General features: G+C 38.9%; 1 protein-coding gene across 2 annotated transcripts in view; it reads left to right on the top strand.

Moving 5' to 3' along the window:
• The window catches only part of SLC28A3 (solute carrier family 28 member 3), a 37,813-nt gene that overhangs the window by 10,000 nt on the left and 4,760 nt on the right, over positions 1–23,053 (top strand). Inside the window, exons 1-13 of one of the 2 annotated variants that reach the window (XM_056513679.1) lie at positions 604–988; positions 1,671–1,753; positions 4,279–4,370; positions 5,768–5,957; positions 7,802–7,946; positions 9,260–9,373; positions 10,765–10,842; positions 15,424–15,504; positions 16,481–16,561; positions 17,484–17,609; positions 17,912–18,042; positions 18,804–18,972; positions 20,600–20,797. In XM_056513679.1, the coding sequence (XP_056369654.1) occupies positions 983–988; positions 1,671–1,753; positions 4,279–4,370; positions 5,768–5,957; positions 7,802–7,946; positions 9,260–9,373; positions 10,765–10,842; positions 15,424–15,504; positions 16,481–16,561; positions 17,484–17,609; positions 17,912–18,042; positions 18,804–18,972; positions 20,600–20,797 (1,494 nt within the window). In that variant the 5' untranslated portion in view covers positions 604–982. Of the gene's footprint in view, positions 1–603; positions 989–1,670; positions 1,754–4,278; positions 4,371–5,767; positions 5,958–7,801; positions 7,947–9,259; positions 9,374–10,764; positions 10,843–15,423; positions 15,505–16,480; positions 16,562–17,483; positions 17,610–17,911; positions 18,043–18,803; positions 18,973–20,599; positions 20,798–23,053 lie in introns of those variants that run through there. The other variant, XM_056513680.1, reaches the window with a different exon arrangement.

The following is a 23,053-nucleotide window of genomic DNA, read 5'->3' on the forward strand; positions in this document are numbered from 1 at the left end:
AGAGACTCAACAGACTCCTGCTGGTCTTGCACTGAGCTTTCCCTAGGAGAGTGAACAGCAGCTTCCATGTATATACTCTGGTTTTGCCAAGTGTTAGTTTTGCCTTTGAGATCATTAAAGTCTGCAGACACTTTACAGGCTGAGAGAGATGTGGCTGCTCAGCTGGGAGAAGAGAAGCTCTGGGGATCCCATTGTGATCTTTTAGCACTTAAAGGGGGCTTACAAAAAAATAAGTAAGAGCTGATTTTTATAGGGGTATGTAGTGATAGGACCAGGGGCACTGGCTTTAATGGAAAAAGAGGTAGGTTTAGTCAGATATTAGGAAAAAGTTTTCTGCTGTGAGGGTGATGATGCCCTGGAATAATTTGCCCAGAGAAGTTGTGGATGCCCCATCCCCACAGGTGTCCAAAGCAAAGCTGGATAAGGCTTTGAGAAATCTGGTGCAGTGGGAGGTGTCCCTCCTGTGGCAGGGAGTTGGTTCTCTTTAATGGTCTTTAATGATATTTAACCTTTCTAACCCAGGCCATTCTAGGACTCTGTGGTCCAAGTCTCCCCCTGGCAACTAACTGAGGGCTTTCCAGGGCTTCTGGCAGCACCTGCAGTAGGACAGACGGAATGCAGGGACCAGAGCAAGGTCAGCGGTGGGCCTGGCTTTCCACAGCAGGCCGGGGAATAGACTTAGCATAAACAAAAGTGACAAAATAACAAAAGGTAAACCCACCTGCAGATTGTCACTGCTCCAAAAGTGGCTGAGCACTGTGGGCTGCTATTCTGAAGAGGGTAGGGCGTATGGAGCAGGGCAGGCAAAGGCTGTGTGTCTTGGCCCTGGTCATGAGACACTCCAGGCCAGCCAGCTGGTCACAGTGCCCTGCACGGCGCTCAGAGCGAGAGGCGTGAGGGCCTCATGCAGCTACACTGCTGTCTTTGAGCACAATGGTCCCCTGCCCCAGGCCCGGGCCTCTCGGCAGGCCTCACCATCAGCATGGAGGTAAGTAGCCGTGGGACAGGCTCCTTCCTTGTGCCCCAGCAGAGCGGGAGGGGGAGGAGGTGCAGCGAGGGCAGGACAGCCCCCACGGGTGTGCTGCCAGCTTGGAGCTGTGCCCCTCCCGGCCGCCTCAGGGCCCTCAGACAGGGCGCAGGCCAACCTCTAGTCCTACAAAAGCTTTAACAGTGCCATGCTTCTATGGACCCAGGCAACAATTTTTCTTAGGAATAAAATTATTGTCTCAGTTAAATTTTTTAAAACACTGAGCCTTGCCCAGTTTAACCAGTCTCCACATACAAAAGTTCCACCATAATAAAGTTCTGCAAAGAGAAAAGCAACAAAACCAGGGGGTGTCTACAGGAAGCGCCTGGCAAGCTGGCTAATTCACAGCTTGCCCTTTTCAGCTGTGTGCAGTAGTACTATCTAGGAGGCCCTGCCCTCTTCAGCTCTGAAAAACCGGTATTTTCCCCCCTTTATTTCCCTTTTGAATATGGTGTGAATGGCTTGGGAAACTCCTCAGCTGGTCTAAACACTGAGTTGGTGGCAGATGGGAGAGCTAGAGCCATGCAAGCAATGCAGACAGGAAAGTCTAGAGACTGCTTCAACCATCTGCCAGTGGGGATGCTTTTTTTCACTGGAGGAGCATGAACCTCTCTGACAACCTCGGCACTGATCTGCTTTCCAGGGGGATGAATACATCAATATTGAGAGTGATCTGCATGAAAACAAACGTGCCTCTGTAGATGATGAGCAACCACGCTTGAAAGGGTAATGTGTTTTTGCATGAGTAAGTCTTCCACTCACTTCATCCTGGTCTAAGCAAAAAGCTGCCAGTGTTTATGCTTCTGGAGTGACAGCTCTAAATTTCACTGCCTTACCCCTATGCTACATATCCTTTGTATTGCCTAGCAATTTTTGTAATACAGAAACACAACATGTTTAAAATTTTTATACCTTACAAATTACATCTGTCATTGTGGAACAAGGCTTTTAAAGCCTTGCAAATTAAAGGAGCAATATTTTTCCTTCTTGTACAAAACTTCTTTTCCAGTATTTCTAGAGCAGTGTTTTTAAAATAGAGGTCCTAAAGAGTGGTCTCTTTCAGGAAGTTGAAGGTTCACTAAGTTCTTTCAGTTGCATAGCCATTTGCTCCAGTACAAATTAAGAATAGAACAACTGTCGAAAAAAGCCATTTTAATGGAGCAGAAATTTTACATTGTGTTTGTGCTGTTTCCAAGTGATCACAGAATGAAAACACACATCCACATTTTAGTTAAGGATTAGGGGTTTTTGTAAAAACTAAACCCTGTTTGAAAAAGTTAAGACACAATACTTAAAATCACACTAAATGTTCATATGTGTCATTGATTTCTTTCAACTGATAGGACTGAATAGTCTGTGGTCTAAGACAGCCCTTTTGGAAGACCAGTCTGTTGATAACACAGATTCACTGCAAGTACAAGATTTTAACATTCCCTTCTGGAGTACGTGCACAAGAGAAAATTGATTTCTGAGTTACAAAATGCAAGCAAGAATAGTTTTGACATATAGAAATATTTCACATTAATGTGCTTAAGTGAGATCTGTTTTTTCAACATCTTCAGTTACATTTCAAGCCTATAGGATCAGCTTTTAGAAAATAATTTTTCCTTAGTAAATTAACAATATTTCATAAGGAACATATTTTTTCTGCCACCTTTCAGAGCAGAGCTGCATACTTATGATGTATGTGCTTAAATACTTAGGATATTCTGGTGTACCAATGTCATAATAACCTAAATTAATAAAATGAAAAGGAGAGAGAGAGATGTTAGATAAAAGAAGAAATTACAAGAAATTGTAATCTGAAAGTAAAAATTTTAAGTCCTAAAAGACTCACAAGTAGCAGTGACAGATAGTAGGTAGCACTTTTTCCTTTTCTTGGGTGCTGGATGAACCATAAATTTGATAAAACAACAGCCTTTTTCATTTATTTGTCTCTCATTTCTCCTTTTTATCTCTTCCTTGTGTATCTGATCTTTCTGCTGAGATTGGGTAGATAACCTAATGTTCTCACAAGTTAGAAAAAAAAGCACGATGATTTGTGAAGCAACAGGAATTCCCAGAACTGAAATTGAAGTATCAAAAGCAATCAAGATTCTCTGAGAACCTATTACTCTTTGTACTTGCGAAGGCGTGTGCTCCTGCTCTGTTCTTCTGTGTACTGATATAATTTAAATTAATATTTCTTGTTTCTCAGAAATTTATTTTAAATTAATTGATTTTTTATTTTTTGAGTGCAGAAAAGAAGGGTATTCGTGCTGGATTTCAGTGTGCATCTAACTCCAGCTGCATTTAGTTTCCAAACAAGTACAGTCTGGATAATTAGCATTTCTAAATATAACATTGCTTTTATGGACTGGGAATGTGAGAAACTGCTTCAGAGATGTGCCTCTCTAAAGCAGTGCCTCTGTGATGACAGAGACATAGCTATAATTTTTTTCGAGCTTGCACAATGTGAAGGTGCTTTTTTAGCCATTGCTTCTGTAATTGATATACATCCACGTCACCAGCATATTTAACATCAGAAATCTGTGTCGAATTAACTCCCTTAACTGCTATTTCCCTAAATTTCAACCTCCTTCATGAAATTATGCTTTTACCTTTAGTGATGAAAATGAAGAAAGTGAAATATGTTATAATTGAAGGAACTGATACTAGAGCATGACATTCAAATATAACAAATAATTTTAACTTCCATGAGATGATAAGATAAAAGTTAGTGTACTAACAAGCAAATTTTAAAAAGTCCAGAAACATCTATGCACACTGTAATAAGGTTTTAGAGGGATATTGGTTATTTTACACAGGCACAAATGTAGCCTTAGACCTTCACAGTTACAGCAACACTACTGTTCCACATAGTAACACTCAGTTGGCTGTATTAACAGACTTTGTGGGTCTAGTAATGGACACTGAATCTTTTAACTACCTACTCAGTTTGCACTAACCCTGTTGACAGATCTCTTCACAGAAGAGCTGTACTTCAGCGGATAGCAGAACTGGCCTGCTGACTTTGGCCCATTATGTAGATGACTGATTGTTCTATTAAATATCTGCCATCTTTTCTTCTCAACCTGTCCAACAGCATCCCAAACAAATCCCTCTCAAAAGGCAATTTTATTTGGCACTTTAAGATCCAAATTTAATCCTTTCCAAATTCAGTGAACTTTAGTGGAGGAATGTCGACCAATTTAATACAATTTTCTTCCGCAAGAGCTTATGTTTCTATTCTTTGTTAATTTTTTCCCCAGGCATTTAGAAAAAAAGTATGATGAAGTCTGTGAGTTTTACAAGAAACATAAAACCAGAATTCATTATGTGGTCTATGGAGTTTTAATAACAGGTACAGTATATACTACACCCAGGATTGCTGAAGCCTTATTTATTTACCTGTATGAGATTATAGGCTGTGCTGTGTCTTTGTCTGACATAAAAAACTCTTGACTTTCTTTAATGATGTATTTCGAAGTACTTAAGAATTTAGTTCTACAGAAAATTCCAGATTGCAAAACCTCCACTCATTCCCAAACATAACAAAAGCACAAATGTTGCTAAACTGCTTCTCCAGCATATTTAAAGTCTGACTAGCAATTACTCTTGTGATAACAGCAGAGTTTAGACTTTGTGTCTACTCCATTACCAGCTGACTCCAAAATTACAGTTTCAGTACCTTGTCCAGGACCATGAAATCACTTTAAAAACTGTCAGGCACCAAATAGGACTGAACTGAAGTCAACAAGCTTTCTTTTCTGACCCATATCACTCAATATTCACTGCAAATATTTTTTCTAGAGTACTTATGACAATTTGCACTGCAAAATCATTCCGATATTATTCTCTCTCCTTTTTCTAATTAAAATTTTCTAATTATAAGTAGGTTGATTTGTTTCCTTCTACTTCACCAAGTTTGTTCTTGAGATCCTCCTACTTTGAACACAGAGACTTGAAATATGTCTATGAAACAGGCATCAGCACACCAGGAGGTGGTTATAAAAGTATTGCTTACGTGCTGACTGTCCTGCCCTCATAACATCATCTTGCTTTGCTTTGTGGTAGTACACACATATTCTGGTTCAAGAGAGCTAAGAATAAGAATATGTCAGGATTTCATACATTAACTCCATAAAAACCAGCTTGCATTACAATAATCAGTAGTCCTTCCTTTTTATTTTCCATAGACAAAATAAAATTATTCTTTAAAAGAACTGAATATTTTTGGGCCAATATTTACCAGCAGTGAACTGTCAAATAAATAATTTCATAGCTACTTTATTAAATAAATTACTTTTATGCTTCACAATTACTTGAGGTCATCAGATTAGTCAATTGACATATAAGTATTTATTTCTAGTTTTGGATAGTTTCTAGTTTTGGATAAACTCATCCTCTTTTTAAAAAAGGAATAATACTCATGCTCTTAATTCATACTTTCTTCACAAGAAAAAGAAGTTCTTGTAGATGTGTTTAATTTTTCTGAGTGATTAACATGTTTCATATGAATTTACCTTGGCAAAAGCATATAATCTGCTTCAACAGAATGAAACCCACCTGTCGTGTGAATGAGCATATATCATAAGTAACAACACAAACAAAATTTCTCAGTATTTAGGCTGAGAGTCAGAAAAGCTTCAAAAAGATAAGCACAGGCCTGACTTTGATCACCTTTTATAAATTTAAAAGTTTATTCTGTTTTTAAAAAGACCAGCCTAACTGACATTTATATTTCTGTTTCTGTGACAGCATACTTGGCAGTAGTCATTGCAGCCTGCAGTTTGAATTTTCAGAGAGCTTTGCCACTCTTTGTCTTCACTGTCCTATTCATCTTCTTCATCTGCTGGGATTATTTAATAGCTAAATATGAAGACAGAATTGCTGCATTCTTTTCCCCTGGAGATCAATATCTGAAAAAACAGTGGTTTTGGCTGAAATGGTAAATATTAACTACTTTCTATTTATGTAGAAGGACAATGTGCTAGGCAAGTTATTCCTATGATTTTATTTCACATTACTTCCCTGTGAGAACAGGGAGATAGGTCAATCATACATATCTCAATAAAATCACAGAATAATTCAGTATTGATCAGAAACACATTCAGGATTTCAATGCAGTAGTTAGGGATGAAAAATCTTGGCAGAAAACATAGAAAAGTACCACAAATTGAGATGGGAAAAGTTTGTGGTTGAAAGAGAATATGTTCACAAAAGTTCATGTGTGTTGCAACCTTTTGCGTTCATTCTGCAAACCAGAAAGCGCTCCACTGTTCACAGACCTCTTAGGTTCATAAAAACCTTAACTCTAACATTTGCAAACTGCTAAAGACTGGAGTATATTATCTAGACACTACTTTTCCACATATCCCCCTAGCAATTTTTACTTGACCTTCAGGAATCAAAACATGCCAGCAAGATTTAATGTCATGGTAAGGTTGTATGACTTTAATTTAGAGTGGTACACATTTGCCTGGTAGATAAATGGTAGATAATTAGACCTGTCAGATATTTATTTTAAGTGTTCCTCAGCAGTGATCGGGGATATTGAAGTTATCCCCAGCAAAATGAGGAGACAAAGGAACCTTGCAGACCAAAGAAAAAACAAAGGAAATCTCTTTAAAAAGGAAAATGAAATTGTCCAGCTACCTTCTGTTTCAGCTAGGTCACCTACTAACTGACAAAGAGTTTTAAGGAGTCATTCTCAGTTCAGGAAAATATCCCAGATTATTCTTAAGATTTAGAAATAGCTTAGAAAGGTGCTGTAAAGGTACAGGAGCCTGCTCAGGAGCCACATTAGAGAGCAATCACGCATAGGCAGCTCCACTAGATGGTCTCTGGGGATAGGCAGCCTATCTGGGAGGAGCCAAAGGAGCAGGAAAGCCCTGACAAGCAGATGGAGCAAGATGGGAGCAGTAAGTGCTATTTACCTGGACTGCAATCTTTAAATTGTACATATCATAGATTATGTCCTCAGCTGTTTTCTTCCAAGGGACAGAAAGTCTTTCAGGTGTAGAAAGCATTGCAATGGCCAAGCTATTTTGTGGAGTTTGCCTGCAATAATTTTAATCCTCATCTAACGATGGAATTTAAGCACCACTGAAATCAGTGAAAGTTTACTCTTAGACAAAACTGACATTAAAGACTTGGGACTGTGTATGGTTCCTCTCTGTATATGGGGTGATGTATTTTGCTGCCTTCCGGGCTGTTGTTGCATTAATTACCTTCGATAAATAAGCTTAATGTGGTTCTGATAGTGGTGACCATAGCAACCACTATAAACAGATATACACACCTCATGTCATTGTTTCTGAGATCGCTGAAGAGACTACAAATGGTTACAAAGAAATGAGCTGTTTATAGCCAGCTCCTCAGTAGAGCGTACTTCATCAGCCCACCAGCTAAACAGCACAGTGCATGTCATAATACCACAGCCTCTCTTGCTCAGAACTAAAGAAAGATTCAATAAAGGAAGGAAGGGTAGGAAAAGAAGGATGAAGTGAGAAAAGAGGAGGATATCACACCTCATTTAATAGAAATAGCACCCAGACAAGAGGCATTCATGACGTTTTGGGTTTCTCCCCATACCCTGGCTTGGAGGACGTTTCTTTCAGATGCCACCAAGATGCATCAGCAAAGGCAGGTTCCTGCTTGTGTAGAGCTACAGGTTTCAGCACAATACATTGTACAAGGAGTTTATTCACAAATAAAAATGTAAATGTTTTGGGTGTGGGAAGGGAAAGAAATATCCCAAATATCTTTTTCAGGATGCTTTTTATTTCCTAGGGTGCTGTGTGCAACTCTTATTATAATGATCATTTTCTGGCTCATCTTTGACACAGCAAAACGAGGATCCCGTCCGCTAATCTCCTTTGGTGGGCTTGTGTTGTATGTTCTCCTGATGCTTATCTTTTCCAAATATCCAACCAGAGTGAGTATTTATTCCATGATGGATCTTTGGGGAATTTTTTTATTCTGCATCTAAAAAGCTATTCCCCTACCCTAGCACCAAGTGTAGTAAGAGTAACAAGATGTTGGAAAGTAAGAATATAGACTTGCCTGAGACCAAGCACTGTATTTAATTTCTGAGGAAAATAATTTTGCTGTTGGGGACCATGTATGGGACTGTACCAACACCTGTCTCTATCTGAGAAGCTGCTGCCCATCTTCTGTTCCAGCCCTGATGCTGTTCAAGCCAAGATACACCTCCTCCATGCTTTCACATACAGGAGCCTTACCACAGTCCTCAGTACATCACAGTCACTCATTTGAGGACGCTGTCATCATGTCAATACAAATTGCCTGGAACCAGAGATATGATAGACTTGTGTAACTCTTAACCTCCCACAAGTTTGTTTCCCTCTACAAATTCAGCAGCTGAGGCTGAGCTGAGACCCTCACTTTTTGCTCACTCACTCCCATAGGCTCACAAATCCATTTATTTTAGTTTTTCATCAGAAGTGTGCACTCTGTTTTGCTCCGGTATTACAAAGGGCTTAGTTAAGCCACCACAATTTTTCACAAAATCCTGTTTGTATGCCTCAGGTACCTCTGCATGCTTTCATTAATCATTACATCCATTGTCCAGGTCACCAATTCCTCCCAATACTTTTCATGTCTTCTGTCAATACTGAGACTTTCCTAACAGGTGAAGTCCTCTCAGCAAGGACTAATGAACTTGCCCTATCCTTTTCAATTGCTGCTGTCTCCAACTGAGGTGAAAACTCATACTCCAAGTGCTTTGTGTTCTCCCATGAGCCCTTGTTACATCTAATTGGCTTGTGTTATTCAAATATGATCTGATTGAATTAGAGAATGCCATCTCAGCTCTTTGTTTTGTAAGGGATTTGATTAAATTTTCACAAAACAAAGATGTTTTCTGAGGCAGCAGAACAGGAGTTATCAGTGTAGTGAAGAGGAGCTCATCATAGGCAGACACAGTTTCTCCTATGACTGCCTTTACATGATGAATCTCAATATAAAACTGAGTAGTTCTCAAGTATCAAAAGTCTTTAAATCTAGGGGACAGAAACAGAGTTGAAATTACCCAAGGACAAACCCTGTAGCAAAATCTCCTTATTCTGTGTCCAGATATGTGAAGATCCAAGACTCCTACAACCTGTTTTGGCAGCTGCTCCCATCCTGCAGTATAGTCAGACAGTCCCCTCACATTATTTAAACAAACAACCAAAGTAAACTATTATTTATTTAAATAATGAGCAGTTTCTTTATTTTTTTATCTAGGTTGCTTGGAGACCAGTATTTTCAGGAATAGGAATGCAGTTTATTCTTGGGCTTCTTATTCTGAGGACCAAAGTGGGTTTTGATGTATTTAACTGGCTAGGCATTCAGATCCAGGTAAGTTATTGAGCAAAATCCTTATTTGTTTAATATAATTGTCTGTCCTGAGAGTCTTACATTATATAAGCAGGATGTTCAAGGATCCATTTGCCCCTTGATTTTTTCTTCTCTTGAGAAAAGCTGGATTCTCAGAAAGGTAATCAACTTCCTGAGTGCAACCTTCTCATTTATTTTTTTGTACAGTTAATACAATGGCAAGAGTAATCCCATTTATTAGTGGCTTTACTGTTGTTGGGCTGAAGTTATAAATTGGCATTCTTGAAAAACAAATTACTGTTGTGCCAGAGCACTCATAGGAGCTCTTAGATGTGGCTCAACTGCAAATCATCTTTGCAGTAAACACGATATGCTGAAAAGCCTTGGGATTTAGGGCACAGGCCTAAATACCTTCAGAGCAGCAAATTGATAGCATCAGGGACATTTCACAGTCCTCATGACATATAAGAAAATTAATTCAGCTACATACAGATAGCCAGATCTGCATGATGTAAGGAATCTCTAGAAAGTGGACGGGATCTACCCACAGGTATCCTTGCAGACATAAAGTTATTTAAAAAGTCTGTTACTTTTTTTCATCACAGTAAAGTAATGAATAAGCAATATCCAAAATATAGATCAGAGACTACCCTCTGAAGGACATTCAGTCTTTTCACCTCAGGGATACTATTCTCACAGCTGTTCTTCACAGGTAATTAAGCACAGGTAAAACTAGACAGTACAGAATGTACTGTCTCTGTGAAGGAGCAAGGGCAGAGATCTGATGCCTGTCTAATCTGCAGACACTGGGAGTCATCTGGGTTTTCTCACCATGTTCTCAGACTGAAGCAGGTCTGGTGCCCCCTTTTGTTAGCTTTATATTTTCATGGCATACAGTTTCTCCTGTCAGAACTAATTACTGTAGCTCTTGTAAACTGTATTTTAACTGTATATTTAACTGTATTTTAAACTGTAACAGTAATGCATATATTTGCATCAGAAGTATAAAAATGTACTGGATCAAAAATTAAAAGTAGAAGATTCCCTCAGGCTAGCTCTTAGCTACACCTTTCAAAACTCATTACTTCAGCCATCAAATCTCTATTTTAAGCTGCATAATTCATTGTACTTATTTGCATCAGCTGGAGCATGGAAATGCACCACAGCATTGAGATTAAAAAGAAGATGTGTTTTTCAGTGTAGCTGGAACTCCTCTATTGTATTGGATACTCAGCAGAGCACAACAGAGACCCTCAGTTCAGCCAAATAGTCAGCAAGGCTTGGACCCCTACAAATTAGAACCCAGGCTTCTTGGACCTCACAATTTCTCTGCAAGACAACAAGCAATATTTTGTTCAGTTTTGGCAGATACCCAGAGCTTATAGCTAATTTACTTTGCTTTCTGTCCCTAGACTTTTCTGGAGTACTCTGATACAGGTGCCAAGTTTGTATTTGGTGACAAATACACAGATCATTTCTTTGCTTTTAAGGTAAGATGGTTGTATATGATGTACGTGGCAGATAAACACAGTAAGAGGAACAGTATAGCTGGGAAATAGATTGTGTGTCATATCTATGTAGTCACCACAGAAATTAACGTTTAAACTACTCCATATTATGTGATATTCTGAATAGAAAATTTGGTAACATTTTCATTCACTGCCTATGGCAGTGAATGTTAGATTGTACTTATTTAGTCTACTTATAAAAACATATTGCATGTAGCACTTTAGAGTATCTTTCTACAAAGGAATAGGTTTAAAGGCTTGTACCTGGCCACTGACAGAAATATTACCTCCTGCCTATCTTTCCCATCTCTCCATGAGTAAAAGTGCTCTGCCATTCTATCCTGTTGTACCCTTAAGCACTGTACATACCACTGATTCACAGACTTTCCACCTGAAGAAATGGAGAGCTTAGATGTGTATTTATTCATGCCTGGGAGAAGAGCTAGAAGCTGCATAAGCAGGAAAATTACAGGAAATTGCATTACTTTTGCATTGGTAAGATCACAGGGAGATTTCCCATCCATTTCTTAAGAGACCTTTTTGGGATGCAGTTTATCTGCTCTGTACTTTCTAGTCTTCACCAGTATCCTTCCTGGTTTTTCTTTGAGATGTATCTCATGCCAGAGTGCATGCTTAGGCTGGAATCAAGAACATACAAAGCAAAAGAAACCCCAAACCCCAAACCAACCAAAATAACTAAATAAATATAAGAAATGTATCATGATTTACTCAGAGACCATTCTTTTGTTATTTCAGATAGCTGACCTTGGGCTTACATGCCTTTTATCTTCCTTTTTCTTGAGGAGATATTCCAAACTACATATTCTGCAAACTTAGTCGTTTCATTACTTGAGAAGAGAAGGTTCTGTCTGTAAATAGGCTGCTACTAAGAACAATCAGAATGTCTTAGAAGGGAAAAAAAATTTAGGCATATCATCAATAAATATTAATTACATTTTGAGAGCAGTCCTTTTGCACATTTTGTTTCACTTTCCAGGCTCCTTCTACTCTAATGAGCACTCAAATAACAATTTTGATTCCCAACTACATGTTTTAGGGATTAAATTATTTAACCCCCACCTTCCCCTCCCCTTCCCCCATCCCGTGCAATTTTTTGTGTGATTTTTCACAATGCTTTATGAATATTATTCTTTCATGGTGATTTTGAGTCCTCACTGATGATGAAAAATACTTTTCTTTTCTTACTAAAGCCATATCTAGGGACTAGATAGCCAAAAGTTTGCTTCTGTGTTGGCAAGCATCCATAAGTCTTCTGGCCAGAAAAACCATGGAATTTCTAGAAGATGATAACAGGAACATGTAGATTATTCTCACACTGAAAAACAAGAAAATAAGTTTTCAAAGCTGCATATATGTAGGAATATATACATATATATGGTAAACAGAGTGACAGACAAGTGTACAGCAATATCAAAACATTCTCCATCTGCTCCTCCTATACACAGGAAATGCCTCTTCCAGCAACAGTGAGTGACAGCCAGCCACCCTGTTCTCTCTTGAAACACTTGTCATTTATTTAGATATTAAGTTGGTCCAAAGTGCTTTTTTGTGTATTTCAGATATTTTATGGGGTTTGCATGTTGTGATGAGCTCTCTAAATCTTGCCCCAAGATGTTTTAAAGTATCATCCAAAAGACATTGCTTAGCTCCTGAGAGATTAGACAAGAGACAGAATATATTTGCAGAAAACTATCAGAGTCCAGTTGTATCCATACTGCATTCCTAGCAATATGCAGGGATACATCAGTTTTCTGCCAGGTGAAGTGGACGTGTTACCAGAGCAGATATATCCCATATGTGCATATGCACACTCGGATATGGTCTGACCAGTTCTACCAGTCTCCCAGTGCCTTTGAGCACATGGTTCTGGAAGGACTAATTAGTCTAAAATACACACATTTCCATCTATAAACTAGATTATTTTAAATGTGTATTTATGCAGGAAATGCAGAGTTTCCGGATTCTGAAAAAACCTACTTGCCCAAATAAATAAGCACTTCCAAGTACTTATGTAGATGAAAACCACTTTTCAGTATTGAGTCTTCTATCCTGTTGACTATGAAAGATAAAGTTTGCTTTAAACACGGAAGAAATTAGGCTTCTGTTAAATCTGTAGCTTCTTTTATACACCAGGAGAATTATGGTTCTCTGAGAAAGGCTTTGCTTTGAAGGTCAAGCTTTAGGAGTGTATGAAAAAGCAGGATGTTTCTTAAATATCAATAGCAACTTATTTAAAAGAAAATAAGAAAAAAGTTAAACATCAAGCTATAAATAGGAGGGGAATTGAGAGCAGCCAACAATTTTAACTTCCTCCTCTGTATGGTAATAACAAAAGAAAAGACAGGGGAGAAAGATATTAATTTTACTGAACTAAACTGTCTGCTGTTACTGCATGGCAAACTATTTCTACAGAATTGCAAAAAAGGTTCAAGGAACCAAACTGGAGAAAGCAACATTATATTAACTTGTTGAACAGCACAACAATATTGGTTAATTGCACTCTGTCCTTTCAATGAAAGGTTCTGATCATCAAAATTGAGTTTCTAAATGTTTATCAAAATTGTTGATAGTACCAACTCTCCTCTGGAAAGGCATAGTCTATGTACTGAAAAGATCTGAACTAACAAAGTGGTTTGTTGTTTTTCATTCTGTTCCTTGATCTTATTTATAATGCATTATGTCATTAGCGAACACACATGAAAGCTTCCTGGTTTTCGTGGTTGTGGGAAAATGACTGCTGACCCTGCGTACTGGTAACTGGAGATACACTTAGAGGAAACTGAGGGCTTATAGTTGCATTTTAATGGGAGTTATAATACAGGGTAGATCACAGTGGATGTTTTCTGGATGGAATATGGTTGGTACATGACTTGAAACCTCTTCCATGATGATTCCTCATCAACTATAAGGGGCATGGTATGGAGGGTGTGGTGGAGTGGAGGCACCAAGGCCTGGCCCTGTGGAAGTCCTTGCAGGGAAGGGAACTTGGCAGTACTTTGTGGCTGATAAACCACATACCAGTTCAACTCAGGGAAAGAGGGGAAGATATCCCACTGGTGACACAGCAACTGTGGCAAAATCCCTCTCCTTAGACAAGCTTGCTTTATTAAAGCCTAATAATATTATTAATGTACACCTCCATGTCATTATCTGCTCCCAATCCTTAGAGTACAACCAACCCTCACTGGAATGCACTCTAAATTCTTTTTGAATGTATTTTTAAAAGCAAAGGGAGAGAATTTTGCACTAATTAGAGAATTTTGCACTAATTAGTAACAAAGGTATGTATGACTAGAATCCCTCAAACTCATGAAAACACAAACAAATAGTATATAAGTAAGCTGAGAATGGTGGGAATGTTAGGGGAGACTTCATTTTAACTGCTGGGATCAGTCAACAGGCTCACCCTGTCTTCTTTCCCATAGGCATGCCCATTGGGTAAGAACCAGGCTCTATGCACCCTGAATATTCTTATTGACTACTAGAGCTTGTCTGTGTATTCCTTCAAACATATTTTTGCAGTCAGATACAATCAGCAGCAATCTGAGCCTTAACCTGTCACAATTTTATATTAATAAGAATGTAATTCCTTAAATTATTCATATGAACCGTTTATGGATGCTGGCAGTTGGCCAGTGGGTAACACACTTCAGTATAAAGGGCAAGACCTGCTGAGAGGTCTCCCTTATGTTGGTGGTATGTTTCCCTAAGACAGTCCAACCACTCTCCAATCCAGCAGGACTGCTTACTTAAGGACTCTCACCCTAAAGGGATGCTGACAGACTGGCCAGGTACAAGGGTCTTGGCTTTCCTGGGGACAAATTGGCTTTTCCTGACAGACAAATTAAACACTAAGGGCAAAATAAGTCTCCACATTAAGAGTCAAAGAAGTCCCTTTTCACATGACAGTGGTACTGTTTTAGCTGTAACTAATCTGTCTGACTAATTTTGGACCTTTTACAGGGGTGGAAGTGGGGGAATTTCTTTCTGTTGTATACTAGCATAGAAGTGGGGCTGTCCTGTGTATTTCACATACTTGAAAATCAAGTTATATTAGTTTTATTCAGGATGAAAACCCAATCAGAGAGTGGTTTTAATAGTCCATCAGAGAGTGGGTTAGACATTCATGCAATTCTTTTAAATGATGTTGAATGAAAGTATTTTTCAGTCTCCACAGTAAGAGACCTATTCACTTTTTGTATTTAGTAAGTATATACATTTAAATTGATTCTTTTAAAAGGATGCAAATGTTTGAATTGGCTTAAACATGGCTATAAATTAATGTATATTATGCTAAGCTAAAGAGTTTCTAATTCCAAACAATTGCAATTGTGTTAGAAAACTATGTAGACAAATGAAAATTATTTAATTACATCACAAACAGGAAAGTCAACAATTTTATAGCACAAGTGTAAACTTAATGATAAGTTTTCAATACCTGTAAGTGAACACCAAAAACATGACTCTCTTTTTCAAAGAATAAATAGCCAAAGGACAGGAAACCACTGTAGAGGTTTTAATTTTCTTGTGTCTTCCAATCAGGTACTGCCAATTGTGATTTTCTTCAGTACAGTTATGTCTATGCTTTACCACATTGGATTCATGCAGTGGCTTATTGGAAAGGTACGCATTTTTGCCAATTAGGTGCTCATTTGGCTAGTGTGAGAAATGTTTTCAGCAAGTGCAGAGGAACTATAGCCTGGAAATAGTTCCAAATGTTACCATTGCAAAATCTTAATTGGCATCACAAAACACGCTGTCTCTCTCTCAGTCTGGTTTCATTGCTCATGTCATATTAATTGTTTGATTTGCCTGGCTAGCTTTAGCATTCCTCAGATGCCATTCTTGCTTAAACCTTCCTTTCTGCCTGCCATTCTCCCAGCTCTCAAAGTGGAGGATGGAGATTAAATCACAGACAATGGATTTCTGTTAAGCATTTCACTAGCGATTGCATATATCTTCCTATCACAGATACCCAGATAAGATCAAATCAGATTCCTCACCTCACTCTCTGAGTGTTCATTTCTGTCAGCATCTGTGTGTAGTGCTACTGAATACTAAGATAAGATCAAGTCCACTTTTTGTCCTATCTGTCCAAAAAACCTATTATATGAGGGAAAAGATCTTCCTCTACGATGGTAGTTAAACCTAATTTAAAGATATTCTTAAATTAAAAGTACTTTGCCCTTTACATTCATAGGATTGTTATATAGCCTAGCTGACATTGTGTGCTAAAAATCACAATGAGGCATTTTTAGCCTTAATCTAAATTTCACACTTTTTCTCTTCTTATGATCCAAGTCTTTTTGGGCAAGAAGATAAGTAATAAGAACACATCAAAATAGCTGTTTGTTTAATTTAGTTTAACACTTTTATGCCCAGAAGGAGCCTGGAGTACTTTCAGTTCTGTTAAATTACTCCTCCTCTGTCTTATTTTAGCATGTAACAATTATATGAATCTGCTATACCTTAAAACTGAAATCATTAACTCAGGAAGTATTGTAACATGTCTCTGAACTCTTAGATTGATATTAATAACTCAAAAAGGGCACGGAACAGGCAGAACAAATTTTTGTTTCTTTTATTAAAATCATTTTAGGTTGGTTGGATAATGCACTTCTTCATGGGGACAACTCCTGTTGAGTCTCTGGTAGCTGCGGGTAACATATTTGTGGGACAGGTGAGTTGGAGCACAGAAAAACATGATAACATGTAACAATATTACAGATTATAGGGAAATAATGTTGCTCATGGGCATTTGTGTAATAAAAAAATAATCTCTTATAAAGGTAGGATTCCACTATAGCAAGTCTGATGATTGATTTCCAAAATTGCAGTATGTTCATATGTTGGCAGTGATGCACAGTGGAAAGGATTTGGGAAGTGATAAGTTTTCCCAACAGAAGGTCAAGCAAAAATGTAGATAGATAATAGATCTCTCTGATAGATTACTCCAAGGCAGTGAAGAAATAACAATTTCAGGGTTCTTTTTCAGTTGAACAGGCAAGTGGAATGAAAAGATGGTAAGCAAAGCAGGCAAGGGCCGGAGAGAGAGACTGAAGAAAACAGATCCAGTGGCCTTATTCTAGCAGACCACTTTAATGGGAAATGCATTAAGCCCCAAACGTTTGTCCCAAGCTTAAAAGCAATGTAGAAAGATCAATAATTAACATTCAAGCCCAAATGCTCTATTTGCATGACATTTAGCAGTGGTGCATCACCATATCACACTGCTTCAAGATTTAGAGTCGTACATTTGCATGACACTGCCTCCAGGATGTGCTTCACACACATGCCAGAGGGACATGTTTCACTTGACAGTCTTATCTGTGGCTCAGACCTGTGGCTGTCCCTGTCTTGGCAGTTTCATTGTGCCTTTCAGGGAGATAGCAAACTAACCAGAATTGTCTGCAGACATTCTGTTTCCTGGGATAAAAAAGACCCACTCTATTGAAATTTGAGCACTCGTTAGCACTAGGATTAACTAGTCAAAGATGCCTAGGAAAACATGATGCAGACACTCATTTTTCTGCCCTTAATAAAAGAAATCTTTGGGCTTTTATTAGGGATTTCTGAATTTGGTGCTTGTTTTTCACTTTCAGACAGAGTCTCCTCTCCTGGTACGGCCTTACTTGCCATATATCACCGAATCTGAACTCCATGCAGTCATGACAGCAGGATTCGCAACTATTGCTGGAAGTGTCTTAGGAGCATATATTTCTTTTGGGGTAAGACAAGGGAAGAGAACTAGAAAATACATGGTTTATTTGAAATCATCTAAGTATTTAGCCCAGCTATAATTCTTTAAAGATATCCATCAAGCATTCCCACTGTTTTTTTGGGAGTTTTTTTGTCTCTGAAGGAATTAGCCACAAAATTCCCTGGTCTGACAGCTCATTCTCTTCTTATGAGCAATATGTACTTTTAATGACCTCCTGCCATCCAAACAACTAAAAAATTTAATTGCATTCCTACATGTTTGGGTATAATATAGTTATAATGGAGTATTTTCTGTTACCTGGAATTCTAGGTCTCCTCCTCTCATCTACTGACTGCTTCTGTCATGTCAGCACCAGCATCATTAGCTGTCTCCAAATTATTCTGGCCTGAAACTGAAAAGCCTCTGGTAACTCTGAGGAGTGGCATACAAATGGCAAAAAGGTAAGCTGATTCTAGGCACTAGTTAATGCTACTGCAAAAATGACATCTGAAAAAATAACTCCCCACGCATAAACTTTAAGGGGATTATGTTGTAGGTGTGCAAGCAGTAGTTACAGACTAAACTGTTGATTTATAAATTCAAGTGAGTGCACCCCATTACAATCTAACATATGCCAAAGACCTGGGCCAAACTGTAAACTCTCCAAAAAAAAGAGGGAAATGCCTACCTGAAGTGACCTGCCAGGAGGCTTTCCCATGTAGTGTTGCTGTCTTTTTTATGTAATGAATCTGCAAATGCAAACATATAAAAAGCAAAGGCAAAGTAATAATTTCAACAACAGCAGCAAATTCGTTGCCCATCTGCAGGGGGGACTTCTCTTAGTAATGACAGGTAAAGGAAAAAGGCTTGGAAGGACCTGTTCCTGAATGGCCCAGGCTTTTCTGCAAGGGCTGGGTGGAAGAAGAGCAGTGATCACTGCCTAATCCTAGCAGTCCTACAGTTTTGAGATCTGATCCATATCCTGCCCAACCCTGAATGTACCAGAATCCTCAGGGCACTGCAAGCATACTCTTCAAGTGTCTGCCATGAGGACTGACAGGAAAAGCCTACTTCACCTCATCATTCCTCTTCATTATTTTCTCTGTGAGCGTACAGACAGCTTCTGTACTAGAATTCTAATGAAGTGCATGTACCTTTTAGTTCTGTTATTTGTTCTTGAATTAAAGATGTTCACATTCTGGTTTTCTCTTCATTGGCAAAGTGAATCAAAGAACCTGCTGCAAGCAGCCAGTCAGGGTGCCTCTACGTCCATCGGGCTGGTAGCAAACATCGCCGTAAATGTGATCTCCTTCCTTGCCCTGCTGAGCTTCCTTGACTCTGCCCTTTCTTGGGTGGGCAATTTGTTTGACTATCCACAGCTGAGCTTTGAGGTATGGTCTCCAGGTTCTTCCAGCTGACATACATGCATAATTTGTCTTTCTCAAATTTAAGTGCTTGTGTGGTTTGCTTGTAGTTGGATTTTTTTTGGTTCTCATTTTGTGTTTTAACATGATCTAAACCCACATCTTATTTGCATGTTCTGAAAAATTTCTTAATGGTTAAAGTAAAAAAATTTTGCCATGTGAGTACTTCTGTATCTATTAGTTGGCATATAGTTTCCCTCTGCGGTGTTTTTGCCAGCCCTCAGGGTACGTTTACACAGAGTAGGCTAACACCTGCCTTCTCTGACTTGGCAGTGCAGCACAGCTGCTAGTTACATACTTGCCAAGCCATTAACATTTCCTTCAGCTAAACGTAAAAGTGGCTTTAGCTTCAGAAGGTCCCATCAAACCCTTGATGCTCACTAGGATGAACCTAGGGACACTGGGGAAAGGTTGGATTTGCCTGAAACCTGACTTAGTTCACAATACAATTAAAATGTAAAACTGTACCCAAATGTCTCAACAGAGCTAATGGGTTTCAAACAGGACTTCTGTTTGAACCTAGGTCTATATATAATTTTTGACCCAATGCAATCACCCAGTTTCAGTGGTTTCAGCCTTTTTGTTTTGCAAGAGCCTAATAAAAGCCCTGTGAGAAATATGGATGTAACTTGTGTTAAAGGTGCTGCAGAGGTGAATAGCCACTCATAATAGATATGGCTTCAGCAATACTAAGTTATTACCCTGCCAAGCTTTCACAGATATCTCGCTGTGCCCCAGACACCCACAGCTGAGGAAAGGCACAAGTAAGCATGCCTCAGGCATTCTCATCAGGGCCTCGTATTTTCATAACTGCTGGGTGGTGTAAGATTTGGACAAGTAGCAAGTCCACAAGGAATTGAGGCACACAGACATAATGCATGCAGCCAGTCTTCCCTTTGGGGAAACACTAGTGTGTAACCCTTTGTGGGCAGAGAAACCAGCCAGAAATAGTAATTGCCTAAAGACATCTGTTACATTCCCTAAGGACAATCTGACCAAACCCTTTCACAGCTGGAGCTATTTTCTCTCATATATAAATTAGCTATACGGTGATATGCGATTTCTTTTTCAATTTGCATAAATCTTATGAAGCCAGGAAAAAATAGATACAGCTTTAATTGTATCAGATGCACAGATTTTATGCAGAGACAACTCTTGTTTACACCAGTTGGAGTCCAATAATGTGATAATTAAGCATATTCATTAACACATTTGATTCAATCAGCAGAAGAATTAGAATCCTCACTTCTCTTATCAGCTCTTTTAGTTCAATCTTCCTTCTTTTCATCAAACACCATGCCTAATTTGAAGCCATTATTGAGGGAAAAGAAGGCACAAAAACCATTGCTTTATTTTAGACATAAAATTAGTGGCATATAATAATATTTTGTTACATCTAGAGTCTGGATTAATGTTTTAAAGTTACTCAAGCATGCCTGACAGTTAAAAACACTCCCAGAGTTCATGGCAGGAAAAAGTCAAGGCAAACTTTCCAATTTGCTAAAATAAAACCATCCTTATTTTAAGTTGAAAGAACTTACTGCCTGCTATTGTTCTTTGACCATGTCTTTTGACCTTCTTATACATTTTGCAGAACATTTGTGCGTATGTCTTCATGCCATTCTCTTTCATGATGGGAGTAGACTGGGAAGACAGTTTTATTGTTGGTGGACTACTGGGTTACAAAACTTTCTTCAATGAATTTTTGGCTTATGAGCGCCTTTCAAAGCTGATTCAAAACCGAAAAAATGGTGGAAGCATGTACATTAATGGTGTGAAACAGTATATGACAGTAAGTACTATTTTCTGTTCTACAGATTTATTTTATAAAGTACTCCAATGTTGAAACTCAACTTATTTTTTAATACTGGCATAAAATGGTTGCATATTACTCTAAGATGTGTTTTTGAACAACAGAGTTCAATTATGAAAGTGGAATTATGAAATTGCTCTGTGCAGTTGCTGTGACTGTTATTGCCCTGGCTGTCTTGAACAAGCATACAAACAGAAGGGGGTGGCTTTGGGAAACATGCAGTGTCCCGCAGGACACTACACTTAAGACAGAGGCTGTCTTCAAGGCAAGTTTCTTCTTACCTGATTCTCAGCACTTATCTATGACCTACTCTCCCAAAGAAACCCTGAAGAAGAACTTGAAGATCCTCCTGCTCTTAGAGGTTTGTCCAAACATTAAACTTGGAAGAGAGGCATGCAGCAAGCTCTAGCAGGTGGCATTACTGGCACACCTTTGCTGTAGGCTGTCACTCCCTCCACAGAGGGCAGTAATAAAAGACATGGCATACACCTCCCTTGCGACACTGAGTCTAACCAGTCTGTCTCAATCAATCTCAGCCTTGTCCCACGTCTCATTCACAGTTTACCCAATAGCCATAAGTTGTTGGGCAAGCAGTAGATCCTACTACAGTGCCCTGAGGAAGGCAATGCTAAGAGCATCTTGCATGTGTGCATGGGGCCAAAGGTCATGCAAAGTGACCAAAACTGACCTTTGCAGACATGACAGCTCCACTATCTGGCATTCACACACACAGCACATGCTGAATGCATCCTGAGCACAGATAACAAAAACCATGGTATCCAACTTTGCATCTCCACTGATTCTTCTTTCTCAAATCAAGACAGATTGTCACTGTGGAGAAGCCCTGAATTAGAAAGTATTTTGTACAGCTCTTACTTACTTCTTGGAATCAGCTGGGATGGTGTGGATATCTCTTATATTAAAAACCAAAACCAAATTCCTGACCACTTTCATTCCCAATTAACAGAACATATTTCACATGTAGAGGTAGACAGCCAGATGGTCTGAAATATTCACACCCTTGCCTGAGCGTCCATTACCAGTGTTCCTGAAATTCCTGGCAATAGAACTCTGGGCTACAATAACCCTTTGATGTGTTTTGCTATTGCTGTGCTTCCTTCTACTATGTGTATATGACACTGTATTCCTGCATGAGTGAATAAGAGTTTTTAAGTATGAAATGCAGTCTTAAAACACAGATTCTAGGAACTTTATTTCACTTTTTCTTCCCCAGAAGATGCCATATAGAACTTCCACATTCATTTCTAGTACCTCTAAAGAGCTGTATTACCCTCCATGGCAAAAAGCTCTGAGAAATGTAAACAATTTTGATTCATAACACTGGTAAAAATTGGCTAGTACCCATTATAATTACAGCACAAGGGTTCAGGTGAGGGTGTGCTTGGCTTCCATTTTTAATTTCTCTTCAGCTGCAGAGCTCTCTAATTCATCCACACACAGACATTCACTCAGACTGAGCAAACAAGTGTCTTCACCTGAGTCATTAATTACATGGCTTCCTGTTTTCGGAGCTAGGAAAGTGCAAATGAAAGCAGGGAGATCAGAGTACACAGAGCTTTTTCTAGGAAAAGCTGGTAGAGTGTGTACTTGAAAAACATTTTCCTGCATTTGTACAGATTGATTGAAAGTACCTCCAAATTGATGTTCATAAAAGAGGAATTAAACCAGAGAAGCTCCTAATAAACAGGAAACCTGCTAGAACACTCGCTCATTTTCAGCTTGAACCTGAACCACAGTAAATACGAATTCAGAGCTGCCAGGGGAACAAAAATCCATTTGCTGAGATATGTTGCCTCCTTTCTCAAAATGTTTGAACTACATTTGTTTGAAGGCTTGCAAGGTTTGTAGCCTGATTTCACGTGAAGTTATTTGGTGTCCTGTGAAGGGTCCCTCCGTGGAGGCAAAGGCAATTGCCTGAGGTCCAGGCTTAGAGGGTGTTACCCAAGGGGAGAAAGGTGGCAGAAGTCAGTATGGAAATAAGTTGTTGATGGGGATTCCAAAATCATAATGTCCCTTCCTGGCTGTCAACACATCAATGTATCCACTTTCTAGAAGACCAATTTGCCTTCTTTGCACGGAGTGGAGCATGCACAAAGCAGCTTTGTATATAGAGCCCTCTGCTTCTTCAGGGACAAAGAAGTCAGGAATGCATACCAAAACCTGAGGTTTCAAAAGAGTTTAATAGGAGCATCCAGCTGTGAAAAACAAGTTGAG

This window comes from Oenanthe melanoleuca, chromosome Z (genome assembly GCF_029582105.1).
Source record: "Oenanthe melanoleuca isolate GR-GAL-2019-014 chromosome Z, OMel1.0, whole genome shotgun sequence".
In the NCBI taxonomy this organism is placed as follows: domain Eukaryota; kingdom Metazoa; phylum Chordata; class Aves; order Passeriformes; family Muscicapidae; genus Oenanthe; species Oenanthe melanoleuca.